General features: G+C 33.3%; 1 protein-coding gene across 4 annotated transcripts; it reads right to left on the bottom strand.

Annotated features, from left to right (window-relative positions):
* Positions 1-8901: 8901 nt before the first annotated feature.
* Positions 8902-20261, bottom strand: LOC140982791 (protein ENHANCED DISEASE RESISTANCE 2-like). Of its 4 annotated transcripts, XM_073449499.1 has the most exons (25): positions 20173-20261; positions 19819-19958; positions 19382-19620; positions 19027-19101; positions 18315-18368; positions 17073-17138; positions 16838-16941; positions 15682-15749; positions 15479-15595; positions 15337-15377; positions 15107-15207; positions 14804-14899; positions 14098-14162; positions 13922-13993; positions 13631-13786; positions 12322-12545; positions 12182-12221; positions 11930-12084; positions 11726-11827; positions 11508-11552; positions 11283-11423; positions 10302-10397; positions 10090-10191; positions 9299-9420; positions 8902-9210 (listed from the first exon to the last, which is right to left on the bottom strand). In XM_073449499.1, the coding sequence occupies exons 3-24, from the start codon at positions 19523-19525 to the stop codon at positions 9301-9303; spliced, it is 2184 nt and encodes a 727-aa protein (XP_073305600.1). In that variant the 5' UTR covers positions 19526-19620; positions 19819-19958; positions 20173-20261; the 3' UTR covers positions 8902-9210; positions 9299-9300. The 4 variants fall into 4 exon arrangements, with proteins under 4 accessions (XP_073305600.1, XP_073305597.1, XP_073305598.1 ...); XM_073449496.1 differs by having other exon boundaries at positions 19382-19958; XM_073449497.1 differs by lacking the exon at positions 20173-20261 and having other exon boundaries at positions 19382-20089.
* Between the last annotated feature and the right edge of the window lie 344 nt (positions 20262-20605).

Below are 20605 nucleotides of genomic sequence, written 5' to 3'. Positions count from 1 at the left end.
TATTTAAAATGTGTGTATTGAATATTTGAATGTTGAAAATTAGGTGTTGAATATTGAAATTTGTGTGCGATGATGAGATAATGATGTAATTTAATTTTGGATTATTTGTAAAAATTTTCTATAAATAGATCTCTCATTTGTGAAGAAAATCACAATTGAGTTGAGAGAAAAATATTATAAAGTGTGTAGTGTGATAATTTTGAGAGTTTGAGATTTTTACTTTTACCGTAAATTTTTACTTTTTCACAACACGTTATCAGCACGAAGCTCTAAAAGTCCTCCATATTTTTCCAAACTCCAAAACAGAAGAAAAAGGTAACAAAAGTAATAATATTTATTTTACTGTTTATTTATTTATTGTGTATATACTTAATATATAATATAATGTTATAATAAAATAAATTTTTCAAAAACTTGTTATAAATCCTGGGAGGATGTTAAGACGACATCCCACACTCCCGGTAAGGGATACGACAAGTATAAAAGTCTATAAGGTTTTTAAACAAAATATCTTATGACACCTCATTATAATATTGTGATATGATATACATAATTATTTAAAACATTACTAATATTATATACACCATATTATTACCATAAAATTATACAAATACATACATTTATTTTCTTGTACACCAACGGTCATAAACGGTAACAAAACGGCTAGTTTTTGCCCTATAAATATGATCTCACAAACACATTCAATCACTCCAACTTTCTCTTCTTCTCTAAAATTATTCTTCATCAAATTTTTGAAGAAAAAAGAAGATGGCTTTCACAAAGTTATTTTTAATTATTTTGGTTATAATACTCACGAATCTTGTACGTATCGGAACATATCCTCCTCATGTGTTTTCTTTATTTTTACGAATGTTTGTATTTGTTGTTTATCTATTACTTTGTATTGCAATATTCATTAACTAATAAAATGCATCATAATTTTTTTTAGTACCACCATGTCAAATTTGACAAAGCTCGAATTTGTTGCACTCGAAATTACGGGGAAAAATTATATGCCATGGACTCTCGATGTAGAAATGCAGCTTGAGTCATTGCGTCTAAGCGAGACCATTAAAAAATGGTATATCTTCATCACAAGAAAAAGCAAAATCTATAATATTTTTGCGTCGACATCTCGATGAAGGTTTAAAATGTAAATATCTCATCGAAAAAGATCCAATGACTCTGTGGAAAAATTGAAAGAAAGATTTGAACATATAAGAGAAGTTATACTTCCGACCGCCCGTGATGAATGGAATATGTTAAGATTCCAAGATTTTAAGAAAGTCGGTGATTACAATTCAGCAATGTATCGAATAATCTCGAATCTAAAATTTTGTGGACATGAGATCACAGAATCGGAAATGCTTGAAAAATATTTTTCATTTTTCACGTATCAAATATAAATCTACAACAACAATATAGAGTGCGTAGATTTGCGAGATATTCTGAACTTATCGCATGTCTTCTTGTGGCAGAAAAAAACAACGAGTTTCTAATGAGAAATCATCAGTCCCGACCCACTCGATCATCAGCATTTCCAGAAGAAAATGCTGTAAGTAAAAATGAATTTAAATATGGAAACCAAAATCACAGTCAAAGACAAGGTTTTGGTCGAAGGCAAAATCGAGGTCGTGGTCGTGGTCGTGGTCGTGGACGTGGACGTGGAATTGGTCGTGGTCGTGGTCGGGGTCGAGGCCGTGGTGTTGAAAACAGTAGAGATAGTTATTTTTGTAACTCATCTCAAAAGGGCGTCACGAACCACACACACAAAAAGCATCATGAGAACATGAGTGTTAATGAAAATCACTCGAAAAGATTTGAAAGTTCTTGTTTCAGATGCGGCACTCCAGGACATTGGTCTCGTATTAGTCGAGCCCCTGAGCACCTTTGCAAGCTCTATAAAGAATCGATAAAGAGGAAAGAAATAGAGACCAACTTCACTGAGCGAAGAGACCGTTTGAGTGATTCAACTCATTTTGATGATGCTGATTTTATGAATGATTTCTCTGAAAATGATCAATATGTTGGTGGGATAGAATGAACTATATTGATGCTGCAGATTTTCTCAATGATTTCTCTGAAAATGAACAATATAGTGGTAGAATATAAATGTACAATAATTTATTTTTCATGTATTTATATGATAATGTTTTATTGTACAATTATGATATGTGTTATATTTACATATGTATTGTCATTAATTTTTTTTCATTGCATATTTTTTGAAGTTCAGATATGAAAAATACTATGAGCAAAGCTGAAGTTTGAATACCAGATAGTGGTACAACGCACACTATATATCCTCCGAGATAAAAGATATTTCTTGGAACTAAAACCAACAAAAACAACGGTGAATACAATATCAGGTCCTGTAAACTTGATTAAAGGATGTGGTAAAGCACAATTTTTGTTACCTAATGGTACAAAATTTTTGATCAATGATGCTTTATATTCACCACAATCGAAAAAAAATTTGTTGAGTTTTAATGATATATATTCCCATGGGTATGATACTCAAATAATGAATGAAGGGAATGAGAAATATATGTGTCTTACCACATATAAATCAAGAAAGAAATATGTGATTGAAAGACTACCAATGCTCCCTACTGGATTGCATTATACACATATACGTCCCATTGAATCAAACATGGTAGTTGATAATTCTTCAATATTAACCAATTGGCATGATCGATTAGGACATCCTGGTTCAACAATGATGCGAAGAATTATAGAAAATACACATGGTCATCCGTTGAAAGACCAGAAGATCTTTCAGAATAATAAGTTTCAATGTAAAGCATGTTCTCTTGGAAAACTTATTATAAGACCATCACCAGCCAAAATCCAAACTGAATCACCAATGTTTCTTGAACGTATTCAGGGTGATATTTGTGGACCAATTCATCCACCATGTAGACCATTCAGATACTTTATGGTATTGATTGATGCCTCCAGCAGATGGTCACATGTATGTCTATTGTCAACTCGACATGTTGCATTCGCAAGATTACTTGCTCAAATAATAAAATTGAGGAATCAATTTCCCGATTATACAATCAAGAAAATTAGACTTGATAATGCTGGTGAATTTACTTTCCAGACTTTCAATCATTATTGTATGTCTATGAGAATCATTGTTGAGCATCCTGTTTCTCATGTACATACACAGAATGGATTGGCTGAATCATTGATTAAACGTCTGCAAATGATTGCTAGAGCAATGATTATGAAAACAAAGCTCCCTATTTCTATATGGGGACATGCAATTTTACATGGTGCTGCATTAATTCGCATCAGACCAAGTGCATATCATAAATACTCCCAATTGCAGCTTGCATTTGATAAAGAACCAGACATTTCTCATCTGATAATTTTTGGATGTATGGTGTATGTGCCTATTACACCACCTCAACGAAAGAAAATGGGACCTCAAAGAAAGATGGGTATTTATATCGGTTATGATAGTCCATCAATCATTCGATATCTTGAACCTCAGACAAGCGACATGTTCACAGCACGTTTTGCTGATTGTCATTTTAATGAGGAAATCTTCCCAATGTTAGGGGAAAACAAGAAACATACCGAAAAAGAAATTACATGGTATGTATCATCATTGTTACATCTGGATCCAATAACACAACAATGTGAAAAAGATGTACAGCAAATTCTGCACTTGCAAAGAATAGCAAATCAAATACCAGATGCATTTACAGATACAAAAGGGGTAACTAAATCATATATACATGTTGTAAATGCTCCTGCTCGAATTGAAATTCCAAAGAAACAAATTGAACAAAGTCATGATGTCGTAAAACGCCTGAAGCGTGGAAGGCCAGTCGGTTCCAAGGATAAAAATCCTCGAAAAAGAAAATTCATAGAGAATCACAATGATCACAAAATAGAGAATGTTGTTCCTGAAGAAACACATGATGATGAAAATGTTCTGTCAGAACCACAAACTGACGAGAATCATGAAATCTCTATTAATTATATTAATACTGGAAAAATATGGAACCGAAATGATATAGAAGAAATTGATGATATATTTTCTTATAATGTGGCAATCGACATCATAAATGATAACGAATATCATGAACCAAAATCTTTTGGTGAATGTAAAAATCGGCAGGATTGGATAAAATGGAAAGATGTCATCCAGGTTGAATTGGATTCGCTAAATAAACGTAATGTTTTTGGACCTATAGTCCTTACACCTGAAAGTGTAAAACCTGTTGGATACAAATTGGTTTTTATTCGAAAGCGAAATGAGAAAAATGAAATAGTAAAATATAAAGCTCTACTTGTTGCACAAGGTTTTTCTCAAAGGCCTGAAATTGATTATGAAGAAACGTATTCTCCCGTGATGGATGCAATTACGTTTCGGTATTTGATTAGCTTGGTAGTATCTGAAAATTTAGAAATGCGTCTTATGGATGTTGTTACAGCTTACTTATATGGATCACTTGATAGTAATATATATATGAAAATATCTGAAGGATTTAAGATACCTGAAGCACAAAGTTCAAAACCCAGAGAATGTTATTCTGTGAAATTACAAAGATCATTATATGGGTTAAAGCAATCTGGCCGAATGTGGTATAATCAGCTAAGTGATCATTTGATGAAAAAGGGATATGTAAATAATTCAATATGCCCTTGTGTTTTCATTAAGAAAACAACATCCGGATGCGTAATTATTGCTGTATATGTTGATGATTTAAACATCGTTGGAACGAATAATGAAATTCATGAAGTTGTGTCATACTTGAAGGAAGAATTTGAAATGAAGGATCTTGGAAAAACCAAGTATTGTCTGGGTTTACAAATTGAACAAAAAGAATGTGGAATATTTGTTCACCAGAAAAATTATACAGAAAAGATCCTTAAACGAATTAATATAGACAAATCAAATCCATTAAGTACTCCAATGGTTGTTAGATCATTAAACATAGGAAATGATCCATTCCGTCCATGTGAAGATGATGATGATATTCTTGGTCCAGAAGTACCATATTTAAGTGCTATCGGTGCCCTTAAGTATCTTACAAATTGTACAAGGCCTGATATATCTTTTGCCGTAAATTTATTGGCAAGATTTAGCACATATCCAACAAAGAGACACTGGAACGGAATTAAACATATATTCCGTTATCTACGAGGAACGACAGACTTGGGACTTTTGTATTCAAAAGATGCTAATCCAAGTATAATTGGTTATGCCGATGCTGGATACTTATCTGATCCACACAAAGCACGTTCTCAAACTGGATATGTATTTACTCGTGGAGGCACTGCAATTTCTTGGCGTTCACAGAAACAAACACTTGTAACAACTTCATCAAATCATGCCGAGATTATTGCACTACATGAAGCAAGCCGTGAATGTGTGTGGTTAAAATCAATGACCCAACATATCCAAATCTCATGCGGATTATCATTCGACGAGAAGCCTGTGATACTATATGAAGATAATGCTGCATGTGTTGCTCAAATGAAAGAATGATACATAAAAAACGACAGAACTAAACATATTCCTCCTAAGTTCTTCGCATTCACCAAGGAGCTTGAGAAGAATAAATGTATTGATGTTCGTCACATTCAATCAAGTGAAAACTCATCAGATCTCTTCACAAAGGCACTTCCTACGACAATATTCAGAAAGCACATATATAATATTGGGATGCGCAATCTACGAAATTACTGAAGAATTTTTCGTGTCAACATGAGAGGGAGTTTACGTGACCGCACTCTTTTTCGCTTACTATGGTTTTTATCCCAATGGGTTTTTCCTAGTAAGGTTTTTAACGAAGCAGTATAAAAACACGTAATGAAGACAATCATTATGATCATCATCACAAGGGGAAGTGTTGAAAAATAATATTTAAAATGTGTGTATTGAATATTTGAATGTTGAATACTTGAATGTTGAAAATTAGATAAAATTAGGTGTTGAATATTGAAATTTGTGTGTGATGATGAAGATAATGATGTAATTTAATTTTGGATTATTTGTAAAAATTTTCTATAAATATATCTCTCATTTGTGAAGAAAATCACAATTGAGTTGAGAGAAAAATATTATAAAGTGTGTAGTGTGATAATTTTGAGAGTTTGAGATTTTTACTTTTTACCGTAAATTTTTATTTTTTCACAACAATTCATACATAAAAAAAAAACCAAAAACAAAAATTACTGCAACTCTATAAAGAAATTGAATAAACATTATGTTCATTTATTGAATGTCATCAAATGCATGGTCTAAAGCAATATTAAATGAAAATATAATTTGAAAAAATTATTTAACAAAATATTTAAAATTATTCTATCTATTTGTTGGAAAATGGGTGGAAAATTGTTATTCTCTTCGTCTCAATTACATAGCCTGTTTTGTTTTTCACACATATTAAGAATGTAATTAGGAAAACAAAATATACATGCAAATTTCCTAATAGACCAATATTTAATGATATTGGGAATACAACTTATACTTACCAACAATGAAAGTTGAATACAATGTTCTGTTATATCTATTTTATTTTATTAAAGTTGAGGACATGATAAAAACCGTCTGCCAAGGACACCAAAATATGTATATCCATTTTTGCCTCTCCATTATGGACAGATTCACCAAAATTATTTTCTATCAACATTGCAGTGTAATAATCTCTCACTATTTCTTATAATTACATTTTGATTCTCATTTAAATATAAATCAAATGAGTTATAAAAAATATTGTTGCGTGCATCGGTATACTATTATATATTAAATAAGGGTATATTAGTAAAATAGTTTATTAAATGTAAAAAGGGAATTATATTTTTGGGACATATGAAAAAGAGAACATGAATTATATAATTGGAATCGAGAGAGTATAAGTTTTTTTGTCTTTGTATTTGTTCATTGCTTTGCATTGTGAAGTTAGAGAAACCATATTTATTGTATAAGCGTGATGAAATGTTGGAAAGTTCGAGTACTAAACAAATCATTCATGTAAGAGCCATGATCTAAACTGTATTATCAATTATTAGCCATTAAAACAGTCAAGAGAAATAATTAACGGATAAATATTCCAATAAAAAAAAATCAGATATATAATGGATGACTAAAGTTTTATTTTGAGAAAAAAAATGAGGGAAAAAATATTCTATACAAATAACAATTTCATTTATGTTTTTTCACTGATGTAGTGGAAAATATATGGTTCTAGAAAAATGTGGTTCGTAACATATTATAAGATTTATATCATATTTTGGAGTTTTAAATAGTTCTTAAATTTAGTATATGTAATAGATGGTTTGGAAATAAAACATAAGGTTTCGGTCGAATTGTGATTTGAGAAAGGGGGAAGAGTATTCTTGTCTTGCAAAGTTATATGTGAAGCGTATAGGCTTACATAACATTTTATACTCGGTCTTGATGGGATCTTAATGAGCTCCAAGTTCAAGTGGAAATAGATTTGGGTTAGGACTCTCCAAGCCCATGGGCCTAGGACCAATCTTTGGTCCATCATCGTGGCCTCATCATAATCACTATCGACGATATGATATCACATATCTCATGAATTTAAATAACTCGTCATTATGATATAATGTCCAAAAATTCGACCCCCTAAACTTGATTATGGTAATTGCCAATTTTGGAACACTTTCACGCTATTTTGGTGGTTGCATTCTCCATACTGTTTTAGTAGGTGTGTTATATCTAAAAATTTCCTAAAATTGAATATGCTTATAAACGTTTTTATAAGCTAAACATTCTATCATATCAAACTTCTATTGCCAAATTCAATTTTTTTGTATTTGACTATCTCAACAGGATAAGAAAACCAAAACTCGTGCGACCGTCAATGATTCAGGGATACAAGTAGATGTGAGTTCGTAATTATTTGTGATTCAGAACAATGTTCGTCACTTATGCAGCCTCACTCTAATTAGTCACATTCTATGCATCAATTCCTTGATGATAAGAATATCAGGATTTTTTTCCGATTGACTCATCGAATCATGATAAGAGCGTCTAGTAGCATCACCCAATGATCTCCTATGTATCACTAATATTGACCGCAATAACCAATCGGTTATGATTAAGGTATAATAAAATACTTTCATCGCATATACCTCGATCAAATACAACTTTTCCATTAGTTTAATTGCAATAGTTCACTTCAAATTAGACATTAGTTTATCAAATAACAACGATAATGGTTATGCCACAAAAAATTTATATAATGAAAAAAATAAAAACTAATAATAGAATTTTTTATGTATAATTTTGAATTATATTTTTTTCATTTGAAAAACATTTTAAGTCCATTAAATATTTTTATATAAATTTAAATTTTTTTTTTCATATTGTTCCAAGAACCTTCTTGTTTTACTTGGTATTCATTCTGTTTTTTCATTCGTCAAACCGCCTTATTGTTGTTGTGTTCTTTAACAGTTCATATGCAAGGACTTGCAATTATGATGGAGAATAGAATTGTTGTGCCCAAATCCATTTGGAAACTATCATGTGAAAAGTCATACAAAACACCAAATCCAATTGGAATGGAGAAAACAACAAAAAATCGATAGAGACTTGCTAACAAATAATTTGTTTATTTTATCATTTCAGTAACAAGAATTCATTTTAATACAATATATATACTAAAAACTATGATGAATAAGATATATTTTCTCTGCATATAATTTTACTTTTTACTAAATTTTTAAAAAATGTTCAACGTGCTTCCATACGCAATACATTAAGAAACAATCCATATGTTTATGGTGAAAGTATTAGCCAGTAATTCAGAGTAACTCAGATTATGTATAAACCAAAATAAGGGAAAGAAACAATCCATATGTTTATGTACAAGAATCTGAATACATCATGGGCAAACTCAGATTTGAAGGACATGCAATAAAGTTCTTTTTTATGGTAAAGAGGATAAATCTGTCACTTTTACAAAAACTACAAGAAATTTATTTAAAAATGGGCGGTCATTACTGCTGGCTTCTGGTTTAACCCGCCACTGCCTGCGTTTAGTGTATGTATCTTGTATGGTAGATTAATACACTCGTACCTAGCAATTGTATGTAGCAGTAGGGTGGCAATTGAAGTGCAAAAAAGTCTGCATATGCATACTTACTTGCACAATGAGTTAAAGCTTAGCCACCACTCGCATTTCATAGACTTTAAGTGTTGTTTTTGCGAAAAATCGTCTGCATTGGAGATTCAATCAAAGTGATGAATGCAATGACTGTGTTTGAAATATATGGTACGGTATATAATCTTAATATAGACAGTCACCATCATTTAACTGAATCTGAGGTATCTGTTTCAAGTTTCGGAACAATCGCAGAGGATAATTCTATGTGAGAAACTCGGATAGCACCTATTAGCCTCTCGGGCAACTCATCAGTGGCGTTAGCCTGAGAATGTCAAGAAGTTCAGAAAACTTGTCAGGGGCATGATCATCTGGTTTTGTTTTGATATATTGATCTGGAAGAATTATGGTTTGCGTGTATTTCAAAGAGCACAAGAAAAGGCATCATATTCATGATAAAAGTGTAGCCAAAATGTGAATTGTAACATAAATGAGCGATAATTCAAGCGTGAATTAAAATAGAAATGAAAATATTAGAGAAGGTGAAGGTCGGAGCGACTCAAAATAAGATCAAGGCTAAAAATTGAAGATGGTTTCGGCACATGTTCAGGACAAATCAATATCAGAATCTACTAGACTGAATATTCATATAACATGAGAGAGATACCAAAATTAACTAGCACGATATAGAGGAATTTAAATGATATGAAAAACACTGAGACTTTAAGTTCACAGAAATGCATGATGGGATGCGAGTTCTTTTTAGCCAAACTCAACTAGTATTGGACGAAGGCTTGTGTGATGCCGATCTGCATACTCTCATTCTCCAGTAACTATACAACATCCCCTTTCTGTAACTTAACCCAGTTTTCTAGATTACAAATTAGGGACCTAATGAAACGTCCGCCAAAGAAAAAACAAAAATTCTTAAGAAAAAATTCAAATCGCGGAGTTTACATCCATCAGCAACATGAGATATCAGTTAAGAAAATACCTGTACAAGAAAAGCCATGTCAACGACAAGTGTTGTAATCACACCGATTACAAGCCCCAGGACTCCATTTGCCACAGTGGAAGAACCGATATCAACATCAATCTACAGAAATATCAGAAATGAAAAGTTTCAGGTGATATGACTCAAAATGCCCTCGTTGAATTGAATTTAAAACATGTAGAAGATGTTTAAAAACCACAACAGAATCTTACTTCTAAGTACTTGGGACCACGAATATAGTTGCAATCGACTGCTTTTCCAAGTAAACATGGGGTGCTTCCAACACTCTGACGTACAATCCAAGAGCCCTATGATCATAGTTGTAAGATATAGTAAAATTCACAAAAAGATTAAATTAGAGGGAAAAAAGATGCAGGGGAGATCTCAATAAGGACAATAATCGCAACAAGTGTTCCTGTAAAATAAAAAATAATCCGAATGGTGAGTGTACTTTCACACACATGGATTTCCATTACAAATGATACAAGGAGAAGTGTCAAGGGCAAAAAGGTGGTTATTGAACAGTTGATGAAGCGGGTTCCCTTAACATACATATTTATAGTGATGTAAACAAATCAAGCCGTTGTAACTTCGAAGCCCGGCTTGGTAAAAAATCCGTTCGAGATCGTTCGTATATTTTATCGAGATGATATAGTTAAAATACTAAAAACAAACTGAAACAATTTATTCAATTTTTTTAAGACTTTTCTTTAATAAAAATTTGGTATTAGATTTTATGATGGTGTTATTTTTATTTTGAAAGTCAGATGTATTTTTTATATTCACTTATGTATTGAGTTTATGTTTTGTTCTTGTTAAGTTTGTCGTTTTGATTATTAATAAATGAATTATTCTTTACTGTCTAGTTTAGAATTAGTTTATAGAGATATATTCTATTGTATACTCGAGCTCGATTTTATTTTTAAAGAGCTCAAACTGAAGCTCAATTATATGTTTGACGAGCTCAAAAATGAACCCGCTTAACGAATAGAGCTCGAGCCAGATTCGTTAATCATGATAAACGAGCTATTAACGAACCAAGCTCGAGCTATTCGCGAACTTAGTAATCTCAAAACGAGCCAAGCTCGAATAATCAGCAGAGCTTGAGCCCGATACTATTCGGCTCAACTTGGTTCGTTTACATCTCTCCATATCTACATGTCTATGCAAAGGAGTAACAAGATGAGAGATACCTTGGGTACCGATGGAATAAGCTTCAGTCTGCTATTGCGAAACTCATCATCCCCATCAACAAACCGCTGCAAGAGAGATCCTGGTACTAATTCTTTAGCGACGAAATAAAAGACCATGCTATAGTGGGTTGATCCAGGTACCTGCGAGAGGAGAGTGAAAATTTTAGAAATCCACAGCACCAGATCAAATTACTAGAATTGATAACAAAAATGGCATCAACTCACTTGCAAATTGAAAACAATAGAGAAATGTCCTTTATCTGAAGCAATCTGAAAAAAGAAACACAAACCAGATCATACGAGATTAAAAATTTCAGTAAAAGTTAATTAGAAGCGGATTATAATTTAAGTATTTAACTAACTTAAAAGAATTGACCAATCAAAAAAAATAGCAGCATTAAATGAAATGAATGCAGCCACTGGTCGCCACTAGAGAAGCTTACTTGTGCTGCACAACCATGGCGTCTGGCAACATGATCCATCCGTTTGGTATCTTTGAACCAATCTACAGCAACAAGATCCATAAGATGCTTACCTGCAGGAATCTTTGAAGAAATGTGGCGGAAATGATGTAAGGTCAAAAAGTGACAGTAGGCTACTTAAAACACTATCAGAATGTGTGCATTAAACAAGAAATAATAAAATACCTTTGATTTGTCATAGCAAAAATTCCTGCTACGAACTCTGAAGTTGTTTCCATTAGATAATGTCCAACAGTCCCGAGCCTTATCATTATCATTACGACGAAGATTACCAGAGAAAATAGACAGATCTATTTGGTTTTGAGGTTCTTCTTCATATGCTTAAAAAAATATAGAGTTGCAAATATATTTCAGTTCCCATTAGTTAAACAATAGTACATGATCAGAAATTACAGATAATAAGTAAATTTTATCTACCTGTTCTTCTATCTTCAACCTCAACGGCAGAGGGCAAAACCTGCAATATTGTAAACTAAATGAAACAAAAATGAAATTGCAAAAGAAAGACAACTTTATAAACTTGTGTGGTTCTCATAAAGCGCAGGCATAGGACAAACCTCCTGATCATTTCCCTGCAAATCTTCATCCTCATCAGAGAATTCATCCATCAACAAAGCATTTTTATTTGCTGCATATATTTGTTCAAGAGAAGGACTGCGGCGAACAGAAGAAGTTTTTTGGCCCTTCTTCGAAGAACTGGAAACCAAAGTCATGTTGACCATAACAGGAATTCTAGGAGCTGCAGTCCTTTCATCAGTTTGAGAAAAGTATTCTCGCAATCCTGTAACAGTGAAAAATGAAAATTTATCACCATTGTAGAGAAGAAATTCACCAGGGGAACTTTTAATCAAGAAAATAGATCTGGATTTACCAAAGAGGGAAATTTCAAGGGTAGGGACATGTCATGGCATGCCCCTCATCCGTAATTATAATTTTATAGTGGAATTTCAAAAGAAAAATTCTGAATTATACATGGATCTAGTATTCAGAAAAGGAATGCTTTGTCAGTTGTCCCACTCAGAACAAAGTTGAGGCCAAGGAGAAGATGAAGATGAAAATGCTCGAGATGGCTGGAGGTATCATGATAGTGGGATGAGGAAAAAGAATGTCATCTGAATGGGTAATGAAGGCAGATTTCAGGCACTGACAACAGACAATTGGTGTTTGTGGAAGAGGGGCTTACAACAACTACCTAATGTCACACTGAAGGAGGTTGACAATAGATGGAAATCGGGCCAGACTTTGGTGTTACCTTTTATTTTCTTTTAGATAACTGGTATGGGTTGAGCGGGTTGGAAGCACTTGATCTTTCCTCCTATACAGAAGGAAAGGCACATCCAGGACTTAAAGGGAAAAGCAACTGTTAGGCAGAGGGTATGACAATGTACAAGATAAAATGAGGCATATGGCACAAATGGCCTTTTCGGGTTTATTATTCCAATTAACCAAATTATGATAAAGTATTTGCAAAGACTGATGGCTTCACAAACAAGAGCTTCCCTCAGCAGTTACATACTAAACAATATTTTAAAGTTTCTTTTTTCAAAATGAAAAGGTGATGAATAAGTTGGCCAGAATCAAACAAGTATATTCTGAAGAACTTGAAGCGGAAATCTCAAAGCCCTAGAAACTCTCAAACCAGGAATCTCAAAGTCTTAGAAGTTCAACCTTAATTTTTCGCCAACAAACGACAGGGCCCTTCTGAAAAAATTGATCAACTACGGCAAATGAAAAATGAATGAATGGGGAATGAGAAGGCCAAAATGCTATATGGGCAGTTACAGTTCACGAAAAACAAATCCAAAACTGCAAAAGACAAGACACATCAATTCAAAAAGTACAAACCACTAAAAAATAAGATCTCACCAGCAACACTATTTAACATCTGAAGAAGACAGTGCTGCTGAAATGATGAAACATATCCCACTCCCCATCCTTTTAGATCAATCTGCATAAGATGCTGAACTTGTGTTCTGGGTCTCCCATTACGGGGTTTCATAGGTGAAATGTTAAATCCTCCACCTGAAATTGGCAGGAGGTGAGCCTTAGGGCATGAGAATTATTCTAGAAGGAAATATGATAAAAATTCCATTATGTCAACACTGGATCTTGTAAATAGTTCTAGGAAACTTGTTGATTTAGCAGTGAAGTGGTTACTCTCAATATTAGCTCGCACAAATCCTGGTTGTCGACCACAATTATCATGCTCCCTGGAACGAAATAACACAACTGCACAATGACGAGGAAGTTTGGATGAAACAAGGAGAACTGATATACAGGAAAAAGTGAAACTCAAAGCACATAAACAAGGGAAAACCATCAGAAAGGTTTACCATAACTCCCATCATCATTTCGACGCCAGTAGCGTACATAGCAGAGATCACGAGGCCATACAAACCTGTTGTATTATTACACAATAAAATGAAGGAGTGTTATTATATTAGAAAACAACAGATGACATAACTGAAAAATAAGTAAGCCATCTAAATAATACTTATGAATATTTTGGCAAAAGGTGGACAATTTACATCGCTCAGGTCACTACTAAACTGTTTTAACTACATAAAACCATCTACTTCGACCAGAAAACAACGTAAAACAAAAAGAACAACTGTTAAATAAATTTCATTAGATCATAAAGCAGCTCCATATAAAAGGGCAGAAAGTGACAGAGGAATCAAGAAAATCGGAAAAACTATCTTGGGATCAAGAGAATAAACATTAAAGGATCCATAACCAGCATCTGATACAGTACTTCCACGCAGAACAAAAAACTTGCACCCCTACTTAAACCAAGAAGAAGAAAAATCACACCCCTTTTCTCATCATGGTAAGTAGAGGTCAGCCAAGCACAAAATTCAGTGAAAAAAAAAAGAACTGGTAAAAGTGATAAAATGATACTCAAATACAATATGATCCAAAAAACTTAAGGCTACTATGAAGTAACCACGCCTAATAACTATTGCAGCACGAAACTTAAAATGGCAACAGAAGAACATGCACAGATTGGACTAAAAGAAATTTATGACGACATATTACATTGGAAACCAGTCTAATTGAAGCCTGTGGTATAACATAGCAGTATGACCATCAACTTCTTCAACTAAGCTACCGTACTGGAAACTGCAATCCCACCTGCATAAAAATAGATTTTTGTCAATGTGTGCAACAAATCCTGCAACTCTAACACGTAAATTTTTGACAAAGACATTATCTTCTTTTGGTCTGATTGCATGAAAATAATTCAGATCTCATCCAAGTCAATCTATTTCAACGGGTAACAAACACACAATAGCAAGAATTTTCCAAGCAAATGTTGAGTAAATAATGAAAAGAACATACTCGCATCGTGTTGCATCCATGCTCATGACTAGCTCAAATATTTCCTCACAAGTAGCCTCCACTACCCCAACGGCTTTCATTGCTCTACTACAACTCTTTGGCTGTACCAATAAACTATATGAGAAATCAAAAAAAAATGTCCAGCTAATTCATTTAGGCACATTGAGACGTAGATATTTTTTTTAGGCAACAATATTATAATTGAGACGTCGATATTAGAATATCCTTACAAGGAAATCCACTTCAAGAAGCTCTTCAAAAATCCGAAGACCTAAAATTCACATTAAAAAAACATTGTTTAAAAAATGCAGTATAAGATTTTTAATTTTACTCGTATATCACAAATTAAGTCAATTAGTAACAACAACAAACCATTTTGGCACTGAAGAAGACGCCAATATTTTCTAGAAAATGCTTGATTGCTTGAATTTTGATTCGCTAAGTCAGAATCTAATTCCTTCGTCCAGTCAAAAACAGACTCGGGGGGACCTGTCAAATGAAAATTAGTAATTTAAATTCAGTGAAGATTGCAACAAGTCTATGGAACCCAAGACAAGATAGAAGCCAGGGAACACCATTTCCTATCGTTGTTCTTCGCATAATATGTGAATGAGAATCATCTTCGTCTTCGGCGGCACTAAACCTATAATAAAAATGGGATGTCAATCAGACCAAGTAATATGTGAAGTAACATTTGTTTTAAGTGGTTCTTCTGAGGCGATAAAAAAATCCGTTGAGAAGCAATAAATCAGAATTATCCGATAAACAGTTAATATTAGGAAGATATCCATGTATAATAAAAGGAGTTTGGTAAAAAAAACTAAATGTAATAGCCTACGCATCCTCAGGAATTGCAAAAGGATATTGTCAGAAAATCATCGAGAAACCGTAACAGAGAAATCTAAAAGAGGCTCGCCAAATATTAAAATACACTATGAAAGAACATGGGTACACCAACTGAACACTCGAGAACCACTCTCTCAGCTAACAAGATAGAGGAGACTGCTGGAACAACAGTAAAAATGGGAGTTTAAATGTCTATGTTCATTTTTCCCAGAAGTCTGCTTGAAATTTTGATTTACACGACTATCATGTTTATCAAGTTTTCAAATTGGTTATTCACAAAGATATTATTATGGTTGTAGCGATGTAATTTCTTTTACCTAACAAAATATGCTCTATCCAGTCCAGAACCCCAACTTCAATAAATATGTGCATTAAATTCTGACTAGCTCTCCTAACACAGTAGAACTGTTTGAAGCTACCGCGTAATAAGATTCGGCATTAATTCAAAATTTCAAATGTATCTTTGAATTTTAACATTCTGGAGTCAATCTCCATTAACAAATTGTTTTGGATTTTCTTTTAGTGCAGAAATACTAATCAACAAACTAATACATTCAATTTTACTAACAATCTAATCAAAGAGGTTGGTGTTCTTCTTTAGAAAACCAGACTCATGCAGTTTTTCTCTCTAAGCATAATAATTTTCTGGCAGCATAATACAACTCCACTAAGCCACTCCCTTCCTGCATGAAATTATAATTTACCCATTTCTTATAGAGGTCTAGAAAAGAAAATTAGCATTCTAAAAAAAATAGCTCAGCAAAAGTTTAATGCAAACTTTTGCATAAGCATACTAACAAGAGCGCCATGCTAGGTTATTGTTTGTAATTAACTATGATTGAAGATTCTCCTTTGATATTAGTAAATATACTAAATAATACTTACTGACTCTCGTGATCAGATGATGAAGCATTTCTCCCATTATCCATCCCAGATTTATATTCAAATGAATAATATTTGTTGCCATTAGTGGCTTGGGACTCTTGATGCTGCATGTCACCATATCAAAATAAAAAAAGAAAATAAAACATTTGCATGGGTAAGGGTACAAGAGCTCAATAAATCAAACGAGCAATGACTGGAGTGTAAATACTGAGAGGTGGTAATAAGATGAGAAGACCTGATCAATAACAGATTCAATTTTTTCTTTCCAAACGAGTGCCTCCTGAATATTGAAAGCTGCCATCTGGAAAATGTGACACAATTTTGTAAAACCGCTATAATGCCAAACTAAAGTTTGCAGGCAATAAAAGATAAGTAAAGAATTCAATGAGGAACTTCAGTGAACAGTTACCAAAAGGGACCTTGGTGCATATTGTTTGTATAGATAGTAATTCATCTATGGACCAGATTGTCCATAATCCTCCTCATCTATGATTAGCCTTGCTAACATTTTAAAATCAGTATCCCATGAACTAGGCGCATCATGTCATTTCTTTGATATACACCGTAAATATAAATATCCAAGTGTTCCAAATATGATTTCATGCCAAAGTACGCTGATCTCTTACTCGTAAATACACACTAGGATACAACACAACTCCTTTTTCAATTCGTTATTTAATTCATATTATTTTCTTACGTATGTCTTATGTTGAAAAGCTTGTAGCGTTATTTTGTTTCAAAAAATAAATGGAGAAAGGGTATTTTCTCTACTTGCAGACGTTAAAGTTAGGTTATCCCCCATCTTTACTGCCCTTATGCCTGCCTTCCAGATATTCTTGCCCTCTAACTAGTAGTTCAAATCACAAATTATTCAAGTAGAGAAAAACAACTGAGATAGTAGCAGCTGCTAAAAATTCAAAAGTCGACAGCAAAAAGTAACTCTAGAAAAGCAAAGGAAGAATGAAGCATCTAAATTCCAAGTAAACAGAATCATAATCACATACTAAAGAGAACAAACAACAACACACATTCGTGAATCATATAAAACTACTTAACTAGAGAACACTTGGCTCGTGATCTGTACATCAACCTTAAAATTTAATATATGTTATATTGGAATAATTCTCTTCACACCAAATTTTGGTATATTTTACAGATCACACTTATTGGGCATCTCACTTAATATAGTATATGCATTAACGCGATCAACAAGTAAATATTTGAATGAAGAAGTTACATCTTAAAAATAATTTGACAACAGACTACAAGTGCAATATTATTTTAATCGCTCTAAATGATCTCAAAAGGTGCAGTAAACATGTCCAAACACATTATCAATGTATTTGAAAAGGGTAAAAGATTACGAAATTGTGGATGAAATTTCTTTGCATGTGCAGTGCAGGCAAAAACAGTTACATACACAAAAAAACTGTGAAACCAATATTAAAGTCTCATTAAGCTTTAAAAAGTTACGCACCGTCATTCGATGGTACTTCTCTTTCTTGTTGTAAACAGACAACACGTAGACCATCTGCCAAAACAATGACGCAAGTAAAAAATGTAAGCTACGAAAGAAAACATGTGAGAACGGTTTCAGTAATGCAACTCTTTCAACATAACATAGTCAAAACTTTGTTGGCATTTTTGGATCTTTCAGCCATCTGAAACACATTTTGTTGGGCATGATTCACACCACTGAGATACTCTGTCACAGATCGTTAATCAACCTTACACCATACATGAAATTCATCCCTAAGACCTTGAAATATATTTAATGACATTTCAAGCATTCCCTGCCTCACAAACAGTGAATCAAGACTTACAATAAAACATATGATTTATCTAAAACTGCTAACTAAATGTGTGGTGCTTTATGTAAGCCTTTTAATCATCAAATGTTTCCTTGCAATTAAAACTCAGATGAAAATACTTCAAAAGTGTGATACCGGACACACTCGCTTATCTTGCTAAGACTGCATAATTATGAGCATTGAAGTACTGTTGGTGGGAGATATTTCTCCAACAAAAAACAACGAACATTTAATCAGTGACTTCTCATCCCACCAATGTGCAGCAAGGATAAAATTAAGACAAGAAACCAAATACCATAAGGATACCCTTTTTACTATTTAGTGATTCTGAAGGCATGGTACACAGATATACAGACAAATATATCAAACATAGCTCACATGTCCATGCTGGGTCTTCAAACCCCGGTCCTCCACCCTGCAATTGCCATCTATCAAAAGGGTTTTGATTGGAACCTGGTCATGTAAGGAGGAAACACAGCCCAGAAATTGAGTTGAGTAGAATTATTTCCAACGGTTAAAACAAAAGATAAATATAAAAGAATAATCACAATCATGTCAACCAATAAAGTCTCCTAGAATATGAACCACGTAATAAAAAACAAGTCCTAGATTTCCATAAACACGCCACAATGTGTTTGTGGAGAAACAATATTTTGCTAAATGGAAATGGCAATCACGGATTTCTAAGAGAATCCAGAAAACTGAAATAGAGATAAAATTTCACTGCATTTACCACATTATCTTGGGGCTTCTTCTTATAATAGGCCAACAAGCGAGACTCAAGAACAAAATATCGCATGTGAATGTATGATCTACCAATCTTCCTGCGTCCATATCTCACCATCCATCCTTCATACACCACCTTCGGATTCGACATCTCTCCCAACTTCCTGTTTCTCGTCAAAATTCACTTTGAATTTTTTTCTCTTAATCTTGGAGCTATCTACTGTTCACTCCTCTAATATGGTGCAACTAAATTCACCAAAAATATCAGAGGCAAAGACCACCTCTTCGCTTCGGAAATCTCAACAAAATCATAGGAAGGCAAAGAAGACAATTTCAAAAACAAACTTCCCAAAAACAAAAGTTGAGAAATTGACAAATATATACATATATATGTGTGTGTGTGTGTGTGTGAAGAATAACAAAAGAATCAAATCGCCCACTCACAAGGCAATTACTCAAATTCACCGCCCAGATTCAAACACTTCAAACTTAAAAAGAGACAACACTACCCAACCCGCATAAAACCAATCACAAATTCTCTCCCGGGTCGACTCAAACAGCAACGATCTGCTGCTCCCAAAATCCTGAAACGGAAAATTCAAATTTTTAAAACAGAATAGTATGGTTCAGAGAATATCCGCAACCCGGTCCTCAACTCTGTAATTGTACACAAACGTACACAAATATAAAAAACAATTTTTTTAAAAAAAAAAAAACAATAAAACGTGTACGCGCACACACAAATATTACGGAATCACATATAAGCTAGAGAGAGAGAGAGTAGAGAGGGAATTTTACACAGAATTGGTGGCGGTGGAGCCAGAATCTTCACAGTTCGTCAGCTAAAATACCATAATCTAATCAAATGAAGACAGATTTCGCAATGACGGTACAGTCGTCGATTTTTTTCGTTTTCAATCTCTGAGAATTTTTTTAGTACCACATTTTCACATGAAGTGTATTACATTTTGTATGACATAATACCACAATTTTGTGAATAAGAAGTGAACCTAATAAAATATTTTGATTGAATATTTTTAATTTTACTTCCCCAATTTTCAATTGCCAGGCATCTGAATTACTACGTAATACAGAGGGGAAAAAGCCGGCAAGTCTACCAAGAATTTGAAAAAAATTATAATTTAATTTTTAAAAAAATTAAAATGCGATAAAAATGTTTTACCTTTTTATTTTTTTAAAATTTTTGTCAAACAAAAAATAGCTAGGCCAT

This window comes from Primulina huaijiensis, chromosome 8 (genome assembly GCF_012295235.1).
Source record: "Primulina huaijiensis isolate GDHJ02 chromosome 8, ASM1229523v2, whole genome shotgun sequence".
Classification (NCBI taxonomy): Eukaryota; Viridiplantae; Streptophyta; class Magnoliopsida; order Lamiales; family Gesneriaceae; genus Primulina; species Primulina huaijiensis.
The sequence above is the reverse complement of the archived record's forward strand: the minus strand, read 5'-3'. Positions and strand labels throughout refer to the sequence as shown.

Excerpts from the sequence above, each read along its gene's own strand:
- LOC140982791 (XM_073449496.1), bottom strand. The coding sequence starts at position 19,525 with ATGTCGAATCCGAAGGTGGTGTATGAAGGATGGATGGTGAGATATGGA. Across the intron at positions 11,553-11,725 it reads GCCATGGTTGTGCAGCACAA|ATTGCTTCAGATAAAGGACA; the intron begins GTAAGCTTCTCT and ends TTCTTTTTTCAG. Across the intron at positions 10,192-10,301 it reads GTGGTCCCAAGTACTTAGAA|ATTGATGTTGATATCGGTTC; the intron begins GTAAGATTCTGT and ends ATATTTCTGTAG.